The 22,457-nt window shown below is 53.7% G+C and overlaps 1 protein-coding gene across 4 annotated transcripts in view; it reads left to right on the top strand.

Moving 5' to 3' along the window:
- TJP3 (tight junction protein 3) overlaps nucleotides 1–22,457 on the top strand; it is a 29,094-nt gene that overhangs the window by 5,531 nt on the left and 1,106 nt on the right. For 2 of the 4 annotated variants that reach the window (XM_036034309.1, XM_036034310.1), the window contains exons 2-19: nucleotides 6,491–6,547; nucleotides 6,660–6,769; nucleotides 7,647–7,749; nucleotides 7,974–8,322; nucleotides 8,908–9,011; nucleotides 10,077–10,236; nucleotides 10,523–10,631; nucleotides 12,767–12,825; nucleotides 13,059–13,125; nucleotides 13,332–13,488; nucleotides 14,050–14,158; nucleotides 14,275–14,512; nucleotides 15,123–15,334; nucleotides 18,588–18,683; nucleotides 19,981–20,051; nucleotides 20,708–20,918; nucleotides 20,999–21,099; nucleotides 21,443–21,724. In XM_036034309.1, coding sequence (XP_035890202.1) covers nucleotides 6,500–6,547; nucleotides 6,660–6,769; nucleotides 7,647–7,749; nucleotides 7,974–8,322; nucleotides 8,908–9,011; nucleotides 10,077–10,236; nucleotides 10,523–10,631; nucleotides 12,767–12,825; nucleotides 13,059–13,125; nucleotides 13,332–13,488; nucleotides 14,050–14,158; nucleotides 14,275–14,512; nucleotides 15,123–15,334; nucleotides 18,588–18,683; nucleotides 19,981–20,051; nucleotides 20,708–20,918; nucleotides 20,999–21,099; nucleotides 21,443–21,724 — 2,586 coding nt within the window. In that variant the 5' untranslated portion in view covers nucleotides 6,491–6,499. Of the gene's footprint in view, nucleotides 1–2,751; nucleotides 2,936–4,726; nucleotides 5,313–6,490; nucleotides 6,548–6,659; nucleotides 6,770–7,646; nucleotides 7,750–7,973; nucleotides 8,323–8,907; nucleotides 9,012–10,076; nucleotides 10,237–10,522; nucleotides 10,632–12,766; nucleotides 12,826–13,058; nucleotides 13,126–13,331; nucleotides 13,489–14,049; nucleotides 14,159–14,274; nucleotides 14,513–15,122; nucleotides 15,335–18,587; nucleotides 18,684–19,980; nucleotides 20,052–20,707; nucleotides 20,919–20,998; nucleotides 21,100–21,442; nucleotides 21,725–22,457 lie in introns of those variants that run through there. The other 2 variants (XM_036034308.1, XM_036034311.1) reach the window with 2 other exon arrangements.

Here is a 22,457-nt window from a genome sequence, read left to right on the forward strand (position 1 = left end):
TTACTCAGGTTTTCTGATGATTCCACTGTTGTCTACCTCCCCTGAGGATCCTGGGCTTCCTTGAGGGCAGGGGCTGGGTCTGTGTGTATACACAGTCTCGTGTGCATACAGTGGGCACTCAGTGAATGCTGATGATTGAGCCATAGCCCAGACAGGCTGCAGAGCTGCTTCAGGACATTCTTGGGTTCTGGTCTGACCTGTTAGGCCAGAGATGACCTCAGCCTCCTGTAGCACAGCAAAGCAGCCTCCACCAGGGAAGTCCCAAGCCTGGGAGTGAAGACCTCTGGCTCCTACCCCTCCTGGCAGCTGACACTCTGGAGAACCTCAGCCCAGCCTCTGCCCTCTCTGGGACTCAGTTTCCCCATAGATGCTCAGTAGGGGCCAAGCAGTTTCATCCTGCTGGTACTTCCAGGACCCCACCCTGCATGCTCCCCCTACTCCTCATGCCACACCTGCACTGCCTTTTCCTGGTGGAAGTTGGCACTGCGGTTTCAGGTGGGAAGTTAGTCCTCATCACTTCATGCACTCAGTGTACAGTAGGGGCTTGAAACATTTTTGTTGAGTGAATGACTGAATGGATGGAAAAATGAAGACCTGGGTGAAATGGATTGATGAAAAATGGGAATGGGGGCCTCAATGCCAGTGCCCTTCTCCAAAACCTGGGATTTGAGCACAGAATCATCTGATGGGTACTAGGGAGCCATCGAGTGCTCTTGAGCAGGACACAAAAATGTGAGATCAGAGTGGTGGGTGGCTGGAGGAAGATCATGTGTCCTGAGGTTGTCCTCTCTTCAAGAGGGGTTTAGAGTGGGGTTTCTCTACTCCAGTGCTATTGACATTTGGGTCCAGTTCATTCTCTGTAGGGACCATCCTTGGAGCTGTGGGGTGTGGAGCAGCATCTCTGGCCTCCACCCACTTGATTTCAGGAACACCCCCAATTGTGACAACCACAGATATCCCCAGACATTGTCCAGTGTCCCCTGGAGGCAGAATCACCCTACGGTAAGAAGCACTGATAGTGAGGGGTGTGGGGTCAGACAGCCAAATCCAGCTTTTGCTGGTCAGGCTGCCACTTGACCCATCTGGCCTCAGTTTTCTTAGCTGCAAAATGAGCATGTGAATATCATGCACAGCAGGGTCTGGAGTAGAGCAAACACTTAATAAATGTGGGCCAACAGTCTCATTTCCATAAATTCAATCCATTCATTCTATGGACAATGGCATTGAGACCAGGTGGCACTGAGTGCAGGAACTCAGGATGCTCCCCCCACAGCTCAGTCCCCTCCAGGCCACTTCTCCAATGTGCCAGCTTGTGTCCCAATCAGTAAGCCCTCCCTAGTAATTGCAGTCATAAACCCTTATGTGCGTGTGCCAGTGGGTAATTTATTTATGATTTTCCTATGACTCATTAAAACAAATACACATCCATTTTAAAAATGTTTGACTTTGTTCTACCTAAAATCATTTTCTGTTTCTCTGCCCTGTGTGCTGGTCTCTGAAAGGAACATTGAGAAAGGCTGGGCTTTCCTCTCCAGCCCTGAGATATCAAGTAGGTCTTCAGAAGGGACTTCTGCGAAGGTTTATTGCCTTGGTGGCATATGGGACCCTTGAGGGGCTGATTCTGGCTGACTGGGGTCTCCAGACTAGTGTTTTTGGGGAGAACTGAAGTTGGGAGCTGTGAGAAGTCAGGTTTAGAAGCCTCAAAGATTTTAATTACATTCTCTGTCTTTTTCACTTGACAAACTCTTAACCAACATTCAAAACCCCAGCTGTAATGCCCCTCTTCCAGGAAATCTTCCTTGACCTCCCAATTTCTTCTCTGCCTTCCCCTTCCCACAGTCTAGCGTTTCTTTCTGCACAGTATTGACTGGATGAGGCTGGGAGGGGGCCCTCATACCTAGATCTGCTCTTTCAGCCTTGGGATAAGGTGGTGTGCAGGATGAGCTGAGCTTCAGGGCCTCAGGAAGGCTTTTTTTCTTTTTCTTTTTCTTTTTTCAACAGAAAGGAATGTGGGTGGGGCCACTGTCAGCTCCACCCTTCCAGGTGACTTCCTCCCTTACTCACCCCTGGGTAGAGGGTTTCGAGCCTCAGGGAGGTCCTTCCTTCCTAGACCTTACCTTAGGGACCTGGGCCTCTGAGGGTGAGGCTTGTCTAGGAGAGAAGGAGGAAGTCCGACCTTTACTCCCAGGAGCCTGAGGAATTTCCTCCCGCCCCGCCCTTTTCTGCTGGGAGCCCGGCCCAGCGGTGGGTGTGAAGACAGAGCCAGGCCCCAGTGGGGCAGCTGTGCATCTTCAGAAAGTCCATGCTTATGCCCTCAGTTTCCCCTCTGTGAAATGTAGTAAGCCTCTCGGAGATGGGGTGACTCGAGGAAAAACAGCCCTATGCTTCGGGGGTCTCTAGTTCTCAACTAACTTCGGATCTATTAGGCCTCCCAACTGAACCTCAATCAGTGTCCCTTTCTCTGATAGAAAACCACCGGAATCGCAGCACCATTCCGAACGCGGCCAGCATTCTTGCCGGGTCTTCCCTACAGCCTTGCCAGGCCAGTCTCCGGCGTCGACCGCCGGGCTAGTGCTCGGCTGGATGGAAAACCCGTTCCGGTATTCTCACATAGGGCCTGGCTTCTGTGATATAGCAGCTGGAGGCCGGGGGGGGGGGGGGGGGGGCGGGTCGGGAAGAAGGCGGCCTCGGAGGCTTCCAGGAGGCGTGTCGGGGCGGGGGCGGGGCAGGTAGGGGACCCGGAGCAGGAAGGCCGACAGGTGCAGCCGGGAGCGCCGGAGCGAGCCGGAGGAGGGAGAGTGCCGGACACCTACTCCACTGTGACCCTCCCAGCCTCCTCCGTCACCCCAGGGTGGGGACCGATTGATGTTTCCCGGCTCCCCTAGGACGGGGGCGCGGGAGAGCCCCGGAGTGGACCATGGCGGTGAGATTCCAGGCGAGTAGCCCGCCGAGAGCCGAGCCGGAGCTGGAGGGAATCGAGTTGAGGCGGGGCTGGGACTTGGACCCAAGACCCCTGATCACCCTCTGCCTGTGTAACAAATGGGGAAACTGAGGCCCAGAGGCATGCGTTGGCTAGCCCTAGGCTGCACAGCGAGGCACGTTTGTGCCCCTCGACCCCAAAGGCTGCCTTCATTACCCAGTAAACCTGGATTCAAATTACGACTTTTCTGTGTAACTTGGGGCCAGTGAGCGAACTGCTCTCCGTACCTCACCTATGGAAGGGGTGGCCATCATTTTAAAGAAAGGTGGAGAGGATTCTAAGAAGAAAATGTGTTTTTAGCTCCTGGTATGTAGTAGGTGTTCAGTAAAAATGTTTACTACATTCATGGTAGAACTGTTGGCAGCAACTTCACGTGTGGGCTTGGTGGGTTTGGTGAATGCAGCGAGGCTGCTGGACAGGGAACCACCATTCGTTGCTTACTGCACACAGAGCGGTTAACCTGCACGACCCTGTGGAGACAGAGGTCAGGGATCCAAAGCCCCTTTACCCTGGAGTAAATTGGCTGGGCTGAGGGAGGGGATCCCCGTGTCTCTCTTTCGGGGAACTTCACCTTCCGGGATGGAGCTTGAATTGACTTGCACAGTGTTGGGTTTTAGATCGGCCTGTAGGCGTAAGCTGAGGCTTCAGGGGCCACAAGGCTTAGGAGCCCACACTGCCATGCTTTAGGGGCAGGCAGTTCTGGTTCCCTACAGCTCCTTGCAGCCTGCGGTGGCCTAAATCCCCTCACCCAGGGGAGTATCCCCCCTTCCCACTCCGCCCCATCCTCCAACCCCCTGCACCACCACTGCCCCACCTTTGTTCCTGGAGGTGGGGACTGAGAGGGAGAGAGGACCTCAGCCTGGGAGCCACTTGCCTGGGGCTGTTTGACTTGATAGGACCTGCCCCTCCCGCCCTCTCCCCTCTCAGGTATTTGCGGTGTTTGTGTCCAGCGCAGCTGCTGCCTGTAGCTGGGGAGGGGGTGGTGGGACAAGATGAGAAGGGCCCAGGCCCCGCCCTTTCCTGAGCTGGGGCACTGAGGACTTATTTCCTGGAGGAAGAGGCAGTGGCACTGGGGATGTGAAGGATGAGCAGGAGTTTGCCAAGGAGTCCAGCAAATGCACAGGCCTGGAAAGGAGGGTGTAGGAGGTGCTCATGGCCACCGCCATAGTGTCCAGGGAGACAGCCAGAGAAGAAAGACCTGACACTCTCAAACTGATGCTCATATAGGGTAATTTCAGGTGGTTTTGGATGCCATGAATGAAACATTATAAATAAAACAGGGAGGAATGATAGGGTGCCAGGGAAGATTGGCCCGGGCCCTTCTTGATCCGAGACCCAAGTGGCAGAGGCCGAGCATATGCTAGTCCTGAGAGGGTGTCCTAGGCATAGGTGACAGGCAGGATGAAGGGTCGGGGGTGAACCAAGCTGTGGCGGGCTGAGGGGTGAGGCTTCATGCTCCGGAGGCCTCCCGTATCCAGGAAGGTGAACCCACACCGCAGGATGGGACTCAGCCGGGCCGCCTGCACCTGCCTCCCTCCAGGGGCTCTGGTTCCCTGGGGGCTGTTTCTTAAAATAAGGCCAAGAAATACAAATTCCATGGGGAATTGAATGACACCAAGTATAAAATCAAAGCAAGTAAAAAGGTTCTCTGTTTTGAAAAATAAGTTCAGAAGAAAAAAATCTAAGAACGCTGCGGCTGGGTAGTTAAGAGCAGGGTGTGGGCATGCTGCCCAGGTTCATCAGCAGAAGGTTACCTCTCTGGGCCTGTCGTTCACCCCTGCAAGGTAAGAAGTGCAGCAGTACTACTTCCTAAGGTGATTCATGATGAAATGGGCGGGTAAGCGGACAGCGCTCAGTGGCAGCCATTACTGGCTAGCGTTGCTTATTAAAATCATGCAGAGAGAGGCCATGGTGTTACTCCTCACCGTAACTGCCACCTCCCGAGGCTCTCGGCTCCCCCTGCCTCTGTGCTCCTCTCCCTCGCCTCAGCCCTGAGTGATGGTGGCGGGGGCCCGGGCACCCATTTTGCATATAAGGAAGGGGAAGCCCGGAGAGGCAGCACCACGGCCAGCAAGGGGCAGACCAGGGGCATGAGCCTTGGCTGTGAGTACTGACCTGGTACTGCAGGCCAAGAGGGAGGCCCCTTCCTCATCTTCGTTTCCGCCTCCTCTGGCCCGTTTCCCACTCTTGAGAGCCAGGAAGGCTGCTTTCCTGGGAACCTATGAGAAAAGTCGCTGGAGTGCACACGTGGAGGGGGTCACGACCTGTGCTGTGGCAGACTAGGGAGTAATTTTTACAAGATCCCCCAGAGAGCAGGGCAGCCTGGCAGAAGGTAAGGGATGGGTGGGGGCTGGCTTCTGGCCAGGCTCCGTGTCCCCTCTTCCCCCAGGGTCCCATGGCCTGGGAACTTGCACCCCGAGAGCCCCACTTTCCGTCAGCTCTGTTGTTTTGACAGAGGACATCACCGCTCTGTGCCTCGGTTTCCCCATCTGTGATACAGGGTGAAAGCATTTCCCCTTCAATGAGTGGATTAAATGCGATCGTGTGTGTACACTGCTTGGCACAAAGGGATCACGCCCTTCATTCAGCAAATACTTAGAGCATCTCTGCTGTGATCTCGGCGCTTGGGACTCCGTCGTGAGCGAGACAACAGTCTCTGCCCTTGGAGCCAGTATTCCAGAGGGGGAGACAGACAGTGAACAGATAAAACTAGATCTAGGGATGGTCGAGGGGTCACAAGTTACGACACAGAACAATGTGTCAGACAAAGCGGTCTGCTGTGGGGCAGCGGGGGTGACAGTTCTGCACAGGGCGGCAGGGAGGCCTCTCGAAGGAGATGACACTGAGCTGAGACCTGAAGGAGCTGAGCTGAGACCACCAGGCGAAGAGCTGTAGGAAGAGTTCCAGGTGGAGGGAACAGCCTGTGCAAAGTCTGGACCGGGGGTGTGCCTGGTGTGTTGGAGGAACAGCAAGGAGGCCTGTGTGGCTGGAGCAGAGTGAGCTCCGTTGGCTGACAGGTCTCCTCGGATCCATCCCCTCAGGGCTGGAGCCAAACTTTCCAGAGGGAAATCAGCCAAGAATTCACCTTTCTTGTTTCCAGTACAATTTGGTTTCACTTAACCTGGGGTTTCTTGGTTTTGGCACTATCGGCATTTGGGTCTGGACTATTCTCTGTGGTGGGGCTGCCCTGCGAACTCTGGGGGTGTTGAGCAGCGTCCTTGGCCTCCGTGCACTTGATGCCAGGGGCATCCCCAGTTGTGACAGCCACTGATGTCTCCAGGCATTGCTAAATGTCCTTTGGAGAGAAGATTTATTTCCAATTGAGAACCACTGACTTAAATCCATTTTGCAGATGGAAAAACTGAGTTCTCAAGAGATATAGCAACTTGTCCACAGGCTTAAACCATGCAGGTGTCAGATCGGGGCTCCCCACTGAAGGCTGGTGACCCCCAAATGCTCCAATGAATGTGCTGTGACCTCACGCCCACCGCCCCTGCCCCTTCTTGCCAGGTGTCGGACATGGAGGAGCTGACCATCTGGGAACAGCACACGGCCACGATCTGCAAGGTGAGGCCTTCTCTCCCTGAGGGGCTGCTCACGGAAATGGCAGCTGGTCCCCATGGGAGAACTTTTGTCCTGGAGGAAGCAAAAGCTCATTCTGTCTCTGACTCCCCCTCAGGACCCCCGCCGGGGCTTCGGCATTGCAATCTCTGGTGGCCATGACCGGCCTGGTGGATCCGTGTTTGTGTCCGACGTGGTGTCCGGAGGGCCCGCCGACGGCAGGCTGCAGTGAGTATCACACAGCCTGGGTTTGTGCCCAGGCTATGTGATAGGAGGGACCTGCATGGGCCAAAGCAAGGGGGCTGGGAAGTGCCTGGTGCCTTGCAGCTCTGCCAGCACAGGGCTTGGAGCTGGCAGTGGGGCAGAGTCACCGATTCGGGCTTCCAACCCAGCTCCTGGGCCACAGCGGCCCCAGGGAGCTTCCAGACCGAAAAGTCCTGGAAACCATTTTTTAATTTTTAAATTACAGTTGACATTCAATATTAGTTTCACGTGTACAGCATAGCAGTCATACAGTTCTATCACCTACGAAGTGATGCCCCCACTGAGTCTAGTGCCCACCTGACACTGTACGTAGATGTTCAATACTGTCCATTGTAATCCCTGTGCTGTGCTTTACATCCCTGTGACCTGGAAACCTCTCTTTGGCCAAAAGGGAGGAGAACCAGTGTCCTGAGCCCGTGGGGGCAGAAGGCTCTGGGAGATATTTAGGGGAAACGGTTCTGGGCCCCGAGTGGCTGACAGGTGATATGGCTCAGTCCAGAATCACAGACCAACTTTGGAGAAAGAAGACTATGAAGCATAGGTGGGGCAAGAGAAAAGTAAGGGGGTGACAGAGGTGCCAGTTGTAACCCCAACTTCCCTTCTATGGTTTCATTGCTATGATTATAGTGCATTCTGTGAGTGGCAGCCGCATTTTACAGATGAGGAAACTGAGGCCCAGAGGGATAAATGTCTCTGTGAGCCTAGGGACACCAGGGAACTAGACCAGGCAGTGCCTTCCCTGAAGGTGGGCGCTGGGAGGTGCGAGGGGCTGTGAGGGCAGGCCTGGGGAAAGGGGTTCTTGTGCGAGTCCTCTTCCCGGAGACCCGGCCTCTTCCCTCAGGGTCGGGGACCAGATCGCCATGGTGAATGGTGTGTCCATGGAGAGCGTCAGCTCCGCCTTTGCAATTCAGATACTGAAGACCTGCACCAAGATGGCCAACATTGTGAGTGGGGCGGGGTGGGAGGGGCAGCCCCGGCTCAGGGGCACCTGTGTTCCTGGCTGAGCCCCACTGGCCTGCGGGGCAGCGGTGGTATGAGTGTGAGCAAGTAGGGACTTGTTCCCGATTCACAGCTTGGGTGTTGAGCCCAGAGTGGCTGGGGTCCCCCAGGGCCACCCAGTGGACGGGACAGAGCAGTGAGCTTGTTGCCCCTCCAACTCCCCTAATAGACTGTGAAGCGTCCCCGGAAGATCCAGCTGCCCACCACCAAGGCCAGCCCCTATGGCCCAGCACACCAGGACTCAGATGAGGACGGGCCCTGGCAGCACGAGGAGGCTGACCACGGCCGGGGCTACGAGGGTGACACATCCAGCGGCTCCGGCTGCAGCTTGGGCAGGCGCTCCCACCGGCCCAGGGCGGGCTGCCGGAGCCGGACTGGCAACCACTCGAGCAGGAGCCTGGACGGGGGCTCTGAGGTCAATGGGCTGGCCCTGGTGTCCGGCTTCAAGCGGCTGCCACGGCAGGATGTGCAGATGAAGCCAGTGAAGTCGGTGCTGGTGCGGAGGAGGGAGAGTGAAGGTGGGCCAGCGGGCGTGTTGGTGGCAGTGGGGCTTGGCATCCGCACAAAAAAGGGCAGTCCCTTACTGGGTGTGGTCGACCAGGTGACATCCCCAAAGACATCCCTGTCCTGGTCCCAGGACCTGTGAACATGTCAGCTCATGTGGTAAAGTGACCTGGTAGATGGATTAACTCAAGGCCCCTGAGATGGTGGTGACTCTGGTTTACCCAGGGGGCCCAGTGTCCTCACAGCGTCCTCACAAGAGGGCGGCTGGAGGGTCAGAGTCGGAGATGGAAGAGGCTGCGCTGCTGGCTGTGAGGACGGAGGAAGGGGCCACGAGCCAGGGATGCTGCGCCTCTAGAAGCTGGAAAAGCGGAGACAATTCTCCCTGCAGCCTCCATGGAATGACAGCAGACCCCCTGCTGTGATGCTTGTGTCCCATCAAGTTGTCAGTATCAGAACAGCCCCCGAGTGAAAGGGAGGCAGCCGAGCCTGACCCCTCCCTGTGGGACAGTGGACCCGACCGTGGGAAAGGCTGAGGGCTTGGAGAGGATCTGGGAATCCGGATTCCAGGCCTTGCCTCCCTTCCCCTCCTCTCCCCACAGAGTTTGGGGTCAAACTGGGCAGCCAGATCTTCATCAAGCACATCACAGATTCGGGCCTGGCCGCCCGCAACAGGGGGCTGCAGGAAGGAGACCTCATCCTACAGGTGAGCCCAGACTTCCTGTCAGGGGCGGGACAGGAAGACTGAGGCCAGAGGTAATGAGTGCCACTGAGTCATAGGTCCAAGACGGCAGAGCTGGCCCTGACCCATTTGACTTCTGCATTGTTGTCAGTTTCCAAAAAGGTTGGAAATGGCTTTCCCCTCTTCTGCCTCATCCCCTCTGCTGCTAATCCACTGCCAAATGTCAGTTTCTAGTACCCCCTTTGGGTTGTCTGTTTCTAGTATCAGAATCACCGGTCAGCTGGCTTCAGGTCTTGCTGGCAGACCTGCCTTGGGCGGATGGTGCTGATGGGAGATGCGGTGTGCGGGAGCAGCTCTGCCTTGAGAGCTGGTTTCTTTCTAGAGTCCACTCCTGAGAATTTGTTTGCAGTGACGCCTAGTGTTTGACTTCCCAGCTCTTTCCAGTTGATTACTTCTAGAGCCTCCTCAGAATCATCTATTTCTAGTGACCCTGAGGACCTGTCTGTTTCTAGTGGTTTGGGGCCGACACTAGAACAGCGGCCTGGTGGAGGAGTGGAACTCACAGTCCCCAGGGTTCCTGAGGACAGACAGTCCTGAGGGAGAATGTTAGAAAGGGTTCCTGGTGTGAGTGGACATGATGTCAGTCCTTCCCAGAAATTCAGTTTCTAATCTGCCTCTTGATGCTTTTTCCCAGTACCTCCTAGTTCTGGTATGTTTAAGTATCCTTTCCCTCTCTTTTAATGGGATTCATTTCTAATATTTTTTTCTAATATCTCATGAGAAAGTTCCCCTCCTAGGGAGATAAGAGAGTCAATTTGTTCCCAACTCCCCCTAGTGTTCCCCTCCTTAGGAAATCGTCTGAATCGTTTCTAGAATCGTTTCTAGAATCATTTCTAGAATCCTTGTGCAAGTTAGTTCTTGGTGTGGTTTCCTCTCACAGCCAGAATCCAATTCTGTCGTTTTGAGATATCTGTTTTCAGTAACCCCAGGGGATTGTGTGTTTCTAGTCCCCCACCAAGCGATCTGTTTCTAGTGTTCCCCTATCTTTCATTAATGCACATCCTCTCTTCCTTTCTATTTCCTCTGTAGATCAATGGGGTATCCAGTGAGAATCTGTCGCTGAGTGACACACGGCAACTGATTGAGAAGTCAGAAGGGAAGCTGACTCTGCTGGTGCTCAGGGACCGAGGACAGTTTTTGGTGAACATCCCACCAGCTGTCAGTGACAGTGACAGCTCCCTCCTGGAGGGTGAGGGGCCAGGAGGCAGGCCCTGGGGAAGGAGTTGAATGAAGGGCGGGGGAGGTGGGAGTACTAGGCAGGGCCAAGCTGGAGTCAGTGACCTTGGCCCCAGGAGTCTCAGAGAGGGACAGAAACTTGCTGAAGACCACACAGTAAATCAGGATTGGAGTTGCCTGGCTGAGCCTGACTCTGGTCTAGGTACCTTTGCTTAGAGGGGCTTTGATGTTCCCCGCTGTGAAATGGGTCCAGTTTGGAAGACATGACTGTGGCTGATGGGATGCCCTCTCCCCTGCAGACATCTCAGACCTCGGCTCAGAACTATCTCAGGCGCCACCATCCCATGTCCCACCACCACCCCAGCACAGGCAGCAGAGTCCCGATGCCAGCAGAACCGACTCCCCCGAGTACGTACCACCATTGATCAGAATGATTGAGCAAGAGGGGAACGTGGGCATACCTTTTCCAACTGGGGGTTGCCTTGAGGGTGCAGCCCTGGTGGCCTGCCTGGAAGAGGCTGCCCCATCCATATACAGTCTTTCTTGCCCACAGCATGTGGCTTTTGGTTCTTGGGTACTGGGAGGACCAGATATGGATGACAAAGCAGAAAGAACTGTATATCATAATGCAGCCCAGAAGACTTTAAAATACATAAGCCCTTTGACCCAGCAAGGCCCTTTTAGGGATTTCTCTTGGGGGCAAAATAGGTATGGATGTTTGTAGGGACTGGAGGCTGCTGGTTCGTTATGATGGTGTTTTATAAAAGGGAAACATTGGAATTACTTTGTATTAGTCTCCTGTGGCTACTGTAACAAAGTGCCACAAATTTGGTGGCTTAGGACAATAGAAATTATCTCGGTTTTGGAGGCCAAAGTCCCAGATCAGGCTGTTGGCAGGGCCGTGCTCCCGCCGAAGGCTCCAGGGGAGAACCGGCGCTAGGCCTCTCTCCCGGCTTCGCGTGGCTCTGGCGCTCCTTGGCCCCGCACAGCTGTCTCCTTCCCGGGTGTCATCACGCCATCTTCCCCATGTTGTGTCTGTCTCTCTGTGCAGGTTTTCCTGTTCTCTAAGGACACCAGTCATGTTGGGTTAGGGGCCCACCCCGCTCCAGTATGACCCCTTCTTTACTAATTATATCTACAACAATCTTATTTCCAAATACCATCACATTTTGGGATATAGGGGGTTAGGACTTCAGCAGATGAATTTTAAGGGGACAGAATTCAATGCCTACAAGACACAGATGCTCAATACTTGGGGTTTATTGAGATAATGGGCACATCCCTTCAGCTTTCAGCATCCTGAGAAGTGGAATTTGTATCTGTTATCTGTGTGAATTACCCCTAAACCTGGTGGCTTGAAACAAGAATAAATATTTGGTAACTCCCGTTGTTTCTGAGACTCGGGAACTGGAGGCAGCTTCGCTGAGTGGCTCTGATTTGCAGTCTCATGAGGTCCCAGTCGAGAAGTTGTCCAGGGCTGTAGGCTTTGGGGGCGGATGACCCACTTCCACGCTCACTGCCGTGGCTGTTGGCAGGAGGTCTCAGATCCTCGCCAGGTGGGCCTGTCCTTCTGGTTCCCTGAAATGAATGGAGAGAGCGTAGGTGAACCCGATCTCAGATGTGTCGCACCTGCACTGCCGCTGCACTCTCAGTCACACAGGGCGCCCCCAGTTCGCCGTGGGAGGGGCACCGCAGCGGCTGTAACCGCCAGTAGGTGGGGGTCTCTGGGGCCGTGTCGGAGGCCAGAGGAGGGCTCACCCCAAGGCCCCAACTCTTACTCCATTGTTGCCTCTTTAGGGCGCTAATTAACGCCAACAGAAGGAGGTGATGCGCATGCATGTGTGTGCTTAGCCCATAGTGAATGCTCACCGTGTGAAGGTCTCTTCCATTCTTTGTTTAAAAAGATTTTATTTATTCATTTTTCAGAGGGGAAGAAAGGGAGAAAGAGAGGGAGAGAAACATCAATTTGCAAGGGAAACAGCAACCAGTTGCCCCTTGTACACGCCCTGACCGTGGAATAAACCTACAACCCAGGCATATGTCCTGCCTGGGAATTGAACCATCGACCTTTTGCTCTGTGGTCCGATGCTCAAACCACTGAGCCACACTAGTCAGGGATCTTGTGTTTCTTTTAAGGGCACTAATCCCATCGTGAGGCCCCACCTTCGTGACCTCATCTAAGCCTATTCGCCTCCCAAAGGCTCCACCTCCTAACTCCATCGCACTGGGGGTTAGGGCTTCAACATACCAATTTGCTGGTGACACAGACATTTCGTTCAAAGCAACCACTAGAACTTTACACTAATACTAAAACAGTAAAGTGACTATTTGCCCCAAGCTTATTTCATCTCAATCCAGCCCTGACTGAAGCCTTGACTCCACCCAGCCACCCCCAGGGCTCGGAGAAGGCACCTGGGGCTCAGAGAGGGAGGCGGAGGGGCTTGCCGTCCCACAGCTACAGAGGGCGGGACCAAGACTTGAATCTGAGTCCAGATAAATGAAAAGTCTAAAAATCACCCCACCTCCAATCTGTTTCCCACCAGGGAGAGCACCCAGCTTCAGCAGGAAAGTTCCATGGATTCCAGAACCATCTCGGAACCAGGTGAACAGAGGGGGGGTGGGGGGTGACTCTGAGCGCCTCTTCTCTGGTTGTTCTAACCCCAGCCAGTGCAGCTGTGCTGGGCAGAGGGGGAGAGGTTGGCATGGGCCTAAGAGGCCAGAGACAGTTCCCTGGGAAGGGGTAAGGGCCGGGTGACGGCATTCCACAGGGTAGGGACACCCTATAGCCAAGGTTTGGTGGCTGGACTGGCAAATGGACCAGCCGCTCCCTTTCAGATACCCCCAGGCAAAGCGGCTATGACATCTACAGGGTGCCGAGCAGTCAGAGCCTGGAGGACCGTGGGTATGTGCCCCAGGGCAAAAGCACACCAACTTGAAACCCCCCACATCTCTGGGCTGTCTTCCCAGTCACTGTACTCCCGCCTTCCTGCGCCAGTGTGTTGATGAGACCATCACAGGTCCCTCGAGGCTCCGGAAAACCAAGGCCCAGAGTGGGTGGGGCTCACCTCTCTGCCCTTACTGGACTGCCCTGCCTCTGCCTGCCCTCAGGTACAGCCCTGACTCACGGGTGGTCCGCTTCTGCAAGGGCACCAGCATTGGGCTGCGGCTAGTTGGAGGCAACGATGTGGGCATCTTCGTGTCTGGGGTGCAGGAGGGCAGCCCGGCGGAGGAACAGGGCATCCAGGCGGGAGATCAGATTCTGCAGGTAACCTGGAGACGGCCGGCAGTGGGTGTGCTGGCATGCGGGGTGGCACTCCCCGGTCTGTTACAGCCTGTGTCCTCCCCCCACCCCCAGTCTGCTGAGAGCAGGTGTGACCCACTGTCCATGTCTGTTTACTGTTGTCCCTCTCATGACCCTGAAGGCTGGTGTCTGTGACCTGCTGTAACCTGCTGTGACCTGCTGTCTGTGTCTGTATATCGTTGTCCCTGTCATGACCCTGTGACTAAGTCTTGACTTGTTGGAGTGTCACACAGTGTCACGATCTTGTCACCACTGTGACCCCCAGTCCCATGCCTTGGTGATGACTGCCCACCATGCCTCAGGTGTTCGAGTACTGATGGCAGGTCCTGTGCCCGGGTTCTGGGTCGAGATCTTCACGTATCCGTGATGCCCATGTTGCCACAGGCTGATGCCCCCGTCAGCTGTCCCCAGTCGCCAGGGCCCGTGAAAGTGGATCTGGCAGCAGTTGGGGGTGGCCTTTGTCCAGAGGGAGAGCTGGGATCTCATGACCAGAGCCTCACCCATCCCCTCCCCTCTCCCTGGCAGGTGAATGATATGCCCTTCCAGAACCTGACTCGGGAGGAGGCTGTGCAGGTCCTGCTGGGGCTGCCACTGGGCGAGGAGGTGGAGCTGGTGACGCAGCGGAAGCAGGACAGTGAGTTGGGGCCGGAAGAGGGAGCCGTGCGTGGCCCCGCAGGGAGGCCCACTCCCTGGGCACAGGCAAGGTCCAGGCAGCGGCCTTGCTGGCTTACAGCCTCTCCCTGTCCACAGTCTTCCAGAAAATGGTGCAGTCCCGCGTGGGCGACTCCTTCTACATCCGCACACACTTTGAGCTGGAGCCCAGCCCACCTTATGGCCTGGGCTTCACCCGTGGCGACGTCTTCCACGTGCTGGACACGCTGTATGCAGGCCCTGGGCAGAGCCACACCCGTGGGGGCCACTGGCTGGTGGTACGCATGGGTCGTGACCTCCGGGAGCAGGAGCGCGGCATCATTCCCAACCAGAAGAGGTGGGGACCACTCCCCACCCTCAGTGGGGCTGCCCCCCTGCCTCAGTTTCCCTGTAATGTCACTGCTTAGTGATGGTCACTGCTTAATGGTTCAGCCTGAGAAATGAGCAGAAGACTCAGAGCGGTGCAGCTGCACCTGTGTGGGTTTCCTGGGGCTGCTGGGACAAATCACTCCAACTTAATGGATTCAGTCTGCACATGTTCTGGAGGTTGGAAGTCCAAAAGGAACATTTCAGGACAACAGTCCAGGCATGGGCAGGGCTGGTCCTTCAAGAGGCTCCAGAGGAGAACATTTTCAGCCTTTTTGAGCTTCTAGAGGCACCACATCCCTGGCTCGTGGCCCCTTCCTCCGTCGTCACAGCCAGCAGCGCAGCCTCTTCCATCTCCGACTCTGACCCTCCTACCTTCTCTTATGGGGACCCTGTGATAACACCGGGTTCCCTGGGCAATCTTGGGACATCTCCATCTCAGGGGCCTTAACTTAATCCCATTTGCAGAGTCCCTGTACCATGGGAGGTGACAAGTACACAGGCCCTGAGACCGGGATGTGGTCATCTTTGGGGCTGTTACTGTGCTGACCTCAGGGCTCACGAACCTCCCTTCTTCCCAGGGCAGAACAGCTGGCCAGTCTGGAGGCCGCCCAGCGGGCTGTGGGGCCTGGGCCTGGCGCCTCCGTGGGCTCTGGTCGGCGGGCAGAGTTCTGGCGACTGCGGGGTTTTCGTCGGGGTGCCAAGAAGACAACCCATCGGAGCCGAGAGGACCTGTCGGATCTGACCAGGCAGGGTCACTACCCACCGTATGAACGCGTGGTGCTGCGAGAAGGTGGGACCCAGGCCGAGGGGCCGTGGCACCTCAAATAAGAGTTAGGACTGTCTAGGATAGCCTTCAGAAGCCACAATGCTTCTCTCTCTCCTTCCACAGGGGACAGAAAAGGGCTTCATTCCTTAAAAAATAATTTCTAGCCCTGGCTGGTGTGGCTTAGTTGGTTGGTGCGTGGTCCGGTAACCAAAAGGCTGCGGTCTCGATTTCTGGGGCTGGCGTGTTTCATCCTCAGCGCGTATGGGAGGCAACCAATCGGTGTTCTCTCTCTCTCTTCCTCTCTCTGTAAAAGCAATGAAAAAAGTGTCCTTGGGTGGGGATTAAAAAAAAATAATTCCTATATCCAATAGAAATATGCGAGCCACATGTAAAATCTATAAAAAGAAATGGTTGAAAATAATTTTAATAATATATATTTTTAATTTTTACATAATCCTCACCCAAGAATAGGTTTATTGATTTGGAGTGTGGGGAGAGGTCAGTTGGTTGCTTCCCATACGTGCTCCAACCAAGGGTAGAACCTGCAACCTAAACGTGCGCCCTGACGGGATCAGACCTCAGCCCTTTGGTGTGTGGGACAACACTTCAGCTGAGCCCCCTGGCCAGGGCAATGATTTATTCTTTAACATGCTCTATCCAAAGAACTATTTCAAGAGATAATTCATATAAAATTATTAATGAGTTTTTTCACAACTATTTTTTTTGCACTAAGTCTTAGAGATCTGGCGTATGTTTTGACTTAGCACATGTTGGTTTAGACAAGCCCCATTTCAAATGTTCAACAGCCACACATAGCCAGAGGCTGCTGCAGAGCGGGCCTGGGGGGTATTCATTTAGTGGGTACTGCCGATTTAAAGGGGTCGGTTTGAAGTAAATAACGCCCTAAAAGTATGTGCCTACTGTGAACAGGTATTGGGACCAAAATGTGTCCACACACATTCACAGCAGAATTATTCCTAACAGCCAAAAAGTGGGAATAACCCAAGTGCCCATCAGCTAGCAATGGATAAACACAGTGTGGTCCATTGTTCACACACTGGAATATTACCCAGCCGTGAAAAGTGGTGAAGTGCTGACACTTGGCTACAATGTGGATGGACCTTGAAAATGTGAGGCTCAGGGAGGGAAGCCAGACCCAAAAGGCCTCATAGTGTTTCCATTTATGTGAAGCGTCCCAATCAGGGAGAGGCAGAAAGTGGGGAAGGGAAGTGGGGAGTGATTGCTCAGGTAAACAGGGCTTTTTTTGGGTGGGGGAAGAGAATGTTCTAGAACTAGATGGCAGTGCTGGTTGCATCAAACAAAATACACAAGGTCTTCCTAGGAGAGCAAAAATTAACAACTACAGAAATAAGTTAGAATTGGGGTCAACAAATTACATCTCGCAGGCCAAATCTGGCTTACCAGCTATTTTTATACAGCCCACTAACTAAGAATGGCATTTACATATTTTATTAAGGATGCTTTTTTTTTTTTTAAGAGAGGGGAAGGGAGGGAGAAAGACAGGGAAAGAAACACTGATGTGTGAGAGAGACATCAATCGACTGCCTCTTGCACGTCCCCACTTGGGGACCTCGCCTGCAACCCAGGAGTGTGACCTCACTGGAATTGAACTAGTGACCTTTAGGTTCACAGGTTGCCACTCAATCCACTGAGCCACACCAGCCAGGGCAGTATTTGCATATTTTTAATGGTTGAAAAGAAGTGACAAAATTTTTTGACACGTGGAAAGAACTGAAAGCTGCAGCTTGAAAATGAAAGTTCACAGCAGTGTTATTCACAAAAGCAAAGAGGCGGAAACAACTGAGTGTCCACGAACGGATGAAGGGATAAACACAGTGTGGTCCACCCAGACAGTGGAATGTTATTCAGTCTTAAAAAGGAAGAAAATTCTGCCCCGTGCTCAACATAGATGAAACTTGAGGATGTTATGCTCAGTGGAATAAGTCAGGTACAGGACAAATGCTATGCGATTCCACTCATAGGAGTTCCCCCTACATTGTGAATGTACTAAATGCCACTGAATTATACACTCTACGATGTACAGGTTAAAACATTAAATTTCATGTTGTCTATATTTTATCACAATTAAAAATAAACACACTGGCACAAAACCAGCACATAGGGCCTTTCCCTGTCTGAGAAGGGGGAAGGGGAACAGTCTTATCCAGACATCAGGAAGGTGGAAGAGATTAAGCTCTTCCCCAGTCTCAGGGGAGAAGGGATTAAAACCAGGTGCAGAGGCCTGTAGAAATAAACACTGCAGGAGGATGGGAGGAGCTGCGCACCCAGGATAAGAAAAGACTGAGCTGCCTTTAGGGGCTCCGCCAACATCTGGACAAAAAAAAAACCAAAAAACACTTAAAAATCAAAGGCCCTCTGCTTAATTTCTACCCCCAGGCAGTGAAAGTTTAGAAGTATGAATGTATTGAGCTTTTGAGAGAGAGAGAGAGAGAGAGTGCTGGAGCCTAGGAGGAGAAAGGGAGAAGGCGTAAAGAGGGCTGGCTACTCCCTTTCCTCCCACCAGGGTATCTTCTGCGCCCGTTTCTACATTGGTGAAGGCATCTATCAGTCCAGAGGTCTGCAAATTCTTGCTGCAAAGGGCTGGAGAGTAACTATTTTAGAGTTTGTGGGCCAGACTCTTTCAAAACTACTCTGCTCTGCAAGAAGGCAGCCTGAGAGTGCATAAATAAATGGACATGACTGTGTGCCAATAAAACTAAAAAGCAAGCAGTGGGCCAAATGTGGCCCTAGAGTTGTATCGATAGTTTTGCTGACCACCGAGTTAGCTAGGTTCAACTGCTTTAACAGAGACCCTAAGTGACAGCTGCATTTTTAAAAAGTTTCTTTTTCAAGTAGCTGGCCCAGAGTAAGCAGTTGAATGTGGCCTGGCTGCTTCAGTTTCAGGGATCCAGGCGCCTGGTCTCATTTTTGCGCCTGTGTGGTCCAAGATGGTGCACCGGTACCCACATTCCAGCCAGCGGGAAAGGGAAAGAAAACAGATGGTTCACCCCTTCCCTTGAAGTATATAACCCCAAATTGCACACAATTGTGCTTGCACCCCATTAGCCAGAACTTGGTCACATGTCCACCCCTAGCTGCAAGGGAAGTTGGGAGATATAGTCTTTAGCTGAGCAGCATGGGCCTGGCTAGCTATGAAACTATAAGGGGAAGTGGGGAGTGGTCGTGCAAGTACCTAGCTAACAGTCTTTGCCACAAATGGGATCCTGATTCTTGTCATTATTTCTTGGTCCCTCAGCCAATTTCAAGCGCCCAGTGGTGATCCTGGGACCCGTGGCAGACATTGCTATGCAGAAGTTGACTGCTGAGATGCCTGACCAGTTTGAAATCGCAGGTGAGAAACCAGGTTCCTTGGCAATCCTGTTGGTGAATCATTTCATAACCCCTTCCCTGCCCCTGGGGCTGAGGCAGCTTGAGAGGGGCTGCTAATGTTGTTTGGGGTAAGAGTTAGAACATGAATCACCAGCACTCATTCTAATGCCCAGGCCAGACATCCTCAATCAATCTTGGTATTGTCTGGCTGGATAGAGCTTCTGAGTTTTTCTTAACACAGTTCACTAGTCAATGCCCAATGAGCCAATGTGCTTGCTGTTCCTTCCTTCGTTTGTTCAAGAAACTTGTTTACTGAGCTATGGACACAGCGTCCAACAACACACACAAGATCCCCCACGGAGACCAAAGATGAACAGCTTCAGAAACAAGCTAGAACTGGGGTCAACAAATTACATCTCCCAAGCCAAATCTGGCCCACCAGCTATTTTTGTACAGCCTACTAAGAATGGTATTTACATAGTTCAAATGGTGGAAGTTAACATTTTTGACACATGGAAAGAACTGAAAGCTGCAACTTGAACATGAAGGTTCACAGCAGCATTATTCACAACAGCCCAGAGGTGGATACGACCCAGGTGTCCATGGACAGATGAAGGGAAAACACAATGTGGTCCATTCAGACAATGGAACGTTATTCAGCTGTAAAAAGGAAGAAAATTCGGACCCATGCTACAACACTATGCTCAGTGAAGCTTCAGACACAGGACAATACCGTGGGATCCCACTCACAGGAGGCCCCCAGAGGAGTCAGCTGTCCCCCTGCCACAGAGACAGGAAGTAGACAGTGGGGGCTGGGGCTGGGGGAGGGGGGGAGAGTCAGTGTGTAATGGGGGCGGAGTGTCAGTGTGGGAAGATGTAAGTCCTGGAGACAGATGGAGGTGATAGCAGCACAACAATGTGAATATCACAGCCCAAGCCAAAGCCTAGAGTCGGGACCAAACCTGGGAGAACGAATGTCTGGAGCACAGACTCTGCGTCAGGCTCCTGACCCTGTTGCTTGTTGGCTCCATGACTCTGAGCCGGTGACGTCATGACCCTGAGGCTATTTCCCCATCTGCCAGATGGGACAGTAACAGCCTCCCCTCCTCAGGAGGAGTTGAGGGCTGATGTCAGGGGACACAGACCAGCAGCACTGGGCACAGTCCAACGGGAGCTCCTGCTGCTGCTGTTAGGATTCCTCTCAAGGGCAATGGGGAGCCATGGTGGGATCTTGAGCAGGGGAGGGACAGGTGGACATGAATTTGAGGGGCTAGGAGACTGCGCACCTGAAAGCTGCCGGTTGCCTCTCCTCTCCACAGAGAGCGTGTTGAGGACCAACAGCCCGTCTAAGATCATCAAGCTGGACACCGTGAGGGTGATTGCGGAGAAAGTAAGCAGGGCTCTGCTGTGGGCCCCATTGCTTTCTTTCTTTCTTTTTTAAAAAATTTATTTATATTTTATTTATTTATTTATTTATTTATTAAGATTTTATTTATTTATTTTTTAGAGAGGGAAGGGAGGGAGAAATAAGAGAAACATCAATGTGTGGTTGCTGGGGTCCGTGGCCTGCAACCCAGGCATGTGCCCTGACTGGGAATCAAACCTGCAATGCTTTGGTTCGCAGCCCGAGCTCAATCCACTGAGCTACGCCAGCCAGGGCTGGGCCCCATTTCATGGATCAGGAAACTGAGGCCTAGGCATCCAACCTGTTCTCTCCCCATGCCCTGCAAGTGTGGTCTCCCACGGAGCCCCCTTTGGAGGCTTTGTGATGTTGGGGCTTGGGGGGGACAGAGCCTGCCCAGAGTCACACAGCAGCATGCCAGCCCTGGGAAGAGGCAGGGAGACTCAAACTGGAGCTCTGGGGCTCGAGATGCCGTGGCCTGGGTTATCACCAGTCCCCACTCCACATGCTGGCCTGTGGATGTGCCAGGCTGGGGTCCACTCTGACCTGAGTCTTTCTCTCCAATTCCTCACTTGTCTCTTTTGGCCTGTTCTGGGTGTGTTTCTCCCTCCACGCTCTCCCTCCCCCACTACCCCCCCGCCCAGCACAAGCACGCACTCCTAGACGTGACACCTTCAGCAGTCGAGCGCCTCAACTACGTGCAGTACTACCCCATTGTGGTCTTCTGTGCCCCCGAGAGCCGCAAGGCCCTCAAGGCTCTGCGCCAGTGGTTGGCGCCAGGGTCCCGCCGCAGCACCCGCCGTCTCTATGCCCAAGCCCAGAAGCTGTGGAAGCACAGTGACCACCTCTTCACAGGTAGGGCAGGAGTAGGAGTCCCAGGGGAAGTGGTGGTTCTGGCTGAGTCTCTCAGCCCACACCCACGCCCCCTCCCACAGCCACCATTCACCTGCACGGCACAAGTGACGGCTGGTACCAGGAGCTCAAGGCCATTATCCGAGAGCAGCAGATTCGGCCCATCTGGACGGCTGAGGACCAGGTACCTGGCCAGGGTTTGGAGACTCTATCTGGATTTAGGGCTAGGTCAGGGGTTAGGGGCATGGCCAAGGCCAAGATTTGACCTGAGATTAGGGCCTGAATCGGGTACCTGAGGTGAGATGAGATTGGGGGATAGGGGGTGGATTCAAGGTTTGGGGCTCAACTCAGATTTTGGGGTCTCAGACTTGAGTCAAGAAAGGGCTCAATGGTCAAAACTCATCTTGGGGTCAAGGGTTAAGGGTCAATGGTCTTACCTGGTTTGGGACCGGAGTTTGAAGGTGGTGTTCTGGGCTGGGGTTTGGTCTGAGGTCCAGGAGGCTCAGCCAGGCCACCCTGCCCCACAGCTAGAAGGCTCCCTGGAGGACAACCTGGACCTCCCTCACCGTGGCCTGGCCGACAGCTCTGCGGATCTGAGCTGTGACAGCCGGGTCAACAGTGACTACGAGACAGATGGCGAAGGCTACACAGATGGCGAAGGCTACACAGACGGCGAGGGTGGGCCCTACACGGACGTGGATGAGGGGCCCCCCGAGCCAGCCCTGGTCCGGTCCTCGGAGCCTGTGCTAGTGGACAAACCACAGAACCTGCAGGATCATGGCAGATCCTCGGGTCACCGAGAGGCCCAGGTGAGCAGGGTATGGGGTGGGGCGGGGCAGATACCTGGGAACCCTATTTTCTGCCAGGATGACAACAGGAGCTCCTTGCTCAGACCCATATCTGGGACCCGGACCTAGGCTATATGAACCACTGAGTTGCTTCTAGAGAGTATTTTAGCCTGTGTGCCCAGTTTCCTTATTTGGGACACAGGGCAGGCGCTAAAAGTCTTGACATCACTCCGAACAATTAAGCCCTGGCTGGTGTAGCTCAGTGGATCAAGTGCGGGCTGCGAAACAAAGTGTCGCAGGTTCGATTCCCAGTCAGGGTACATGCCTGGGTTGCAGGCCATGATCCCTAGCAACCGCACATTGATGTTTCTCTCTCTCTTTCTCCCTCCCTTCCCTCTCTAAAAAAATAAATAAAAAAAATATTTTTAAAAATAAAATAAACTCAGAACAATTAACCCAGGTTCTGGCTTATTAGTTGGATATTTCACAGTAACAATTTTTTTTTTAGTTCTTACTCTATTTGGGGCTGCATTAGCCCTTGTAGTACCTGTCAATTCGACATAAGACACCACTTCCTCCAGACCTTCTCTCGATAAATGTGACATGTGCACACCTGTGCTGTCTCTGGTTGGAGTGGTGCAGCGCCCCGCTGCTCGGCTCTCCTGGCAGCCTACTCACCGGGCAGGCACCACCCTAAGCACTTCACATCCGTGAACTCATGAATGCCTGACAGCAGTTCTGAGAAATTGTACAG

This window comes from Phyllostomus discolor, chromosome 8, assembly GCF_004126475.2.
Source record: "Phyllostomus discolor isolate MPI-MPIP mPhyDis1 chromosome 8, mPhyDis1.pri.v3, whole genome shotgun sequence".
Lineage (NCBI taxonomy): Eukaryota > Metazoa > Chordata > Mammalia > Chiroptera > Phyllostomidae > Phyllostomus > Phyllostomus discolor.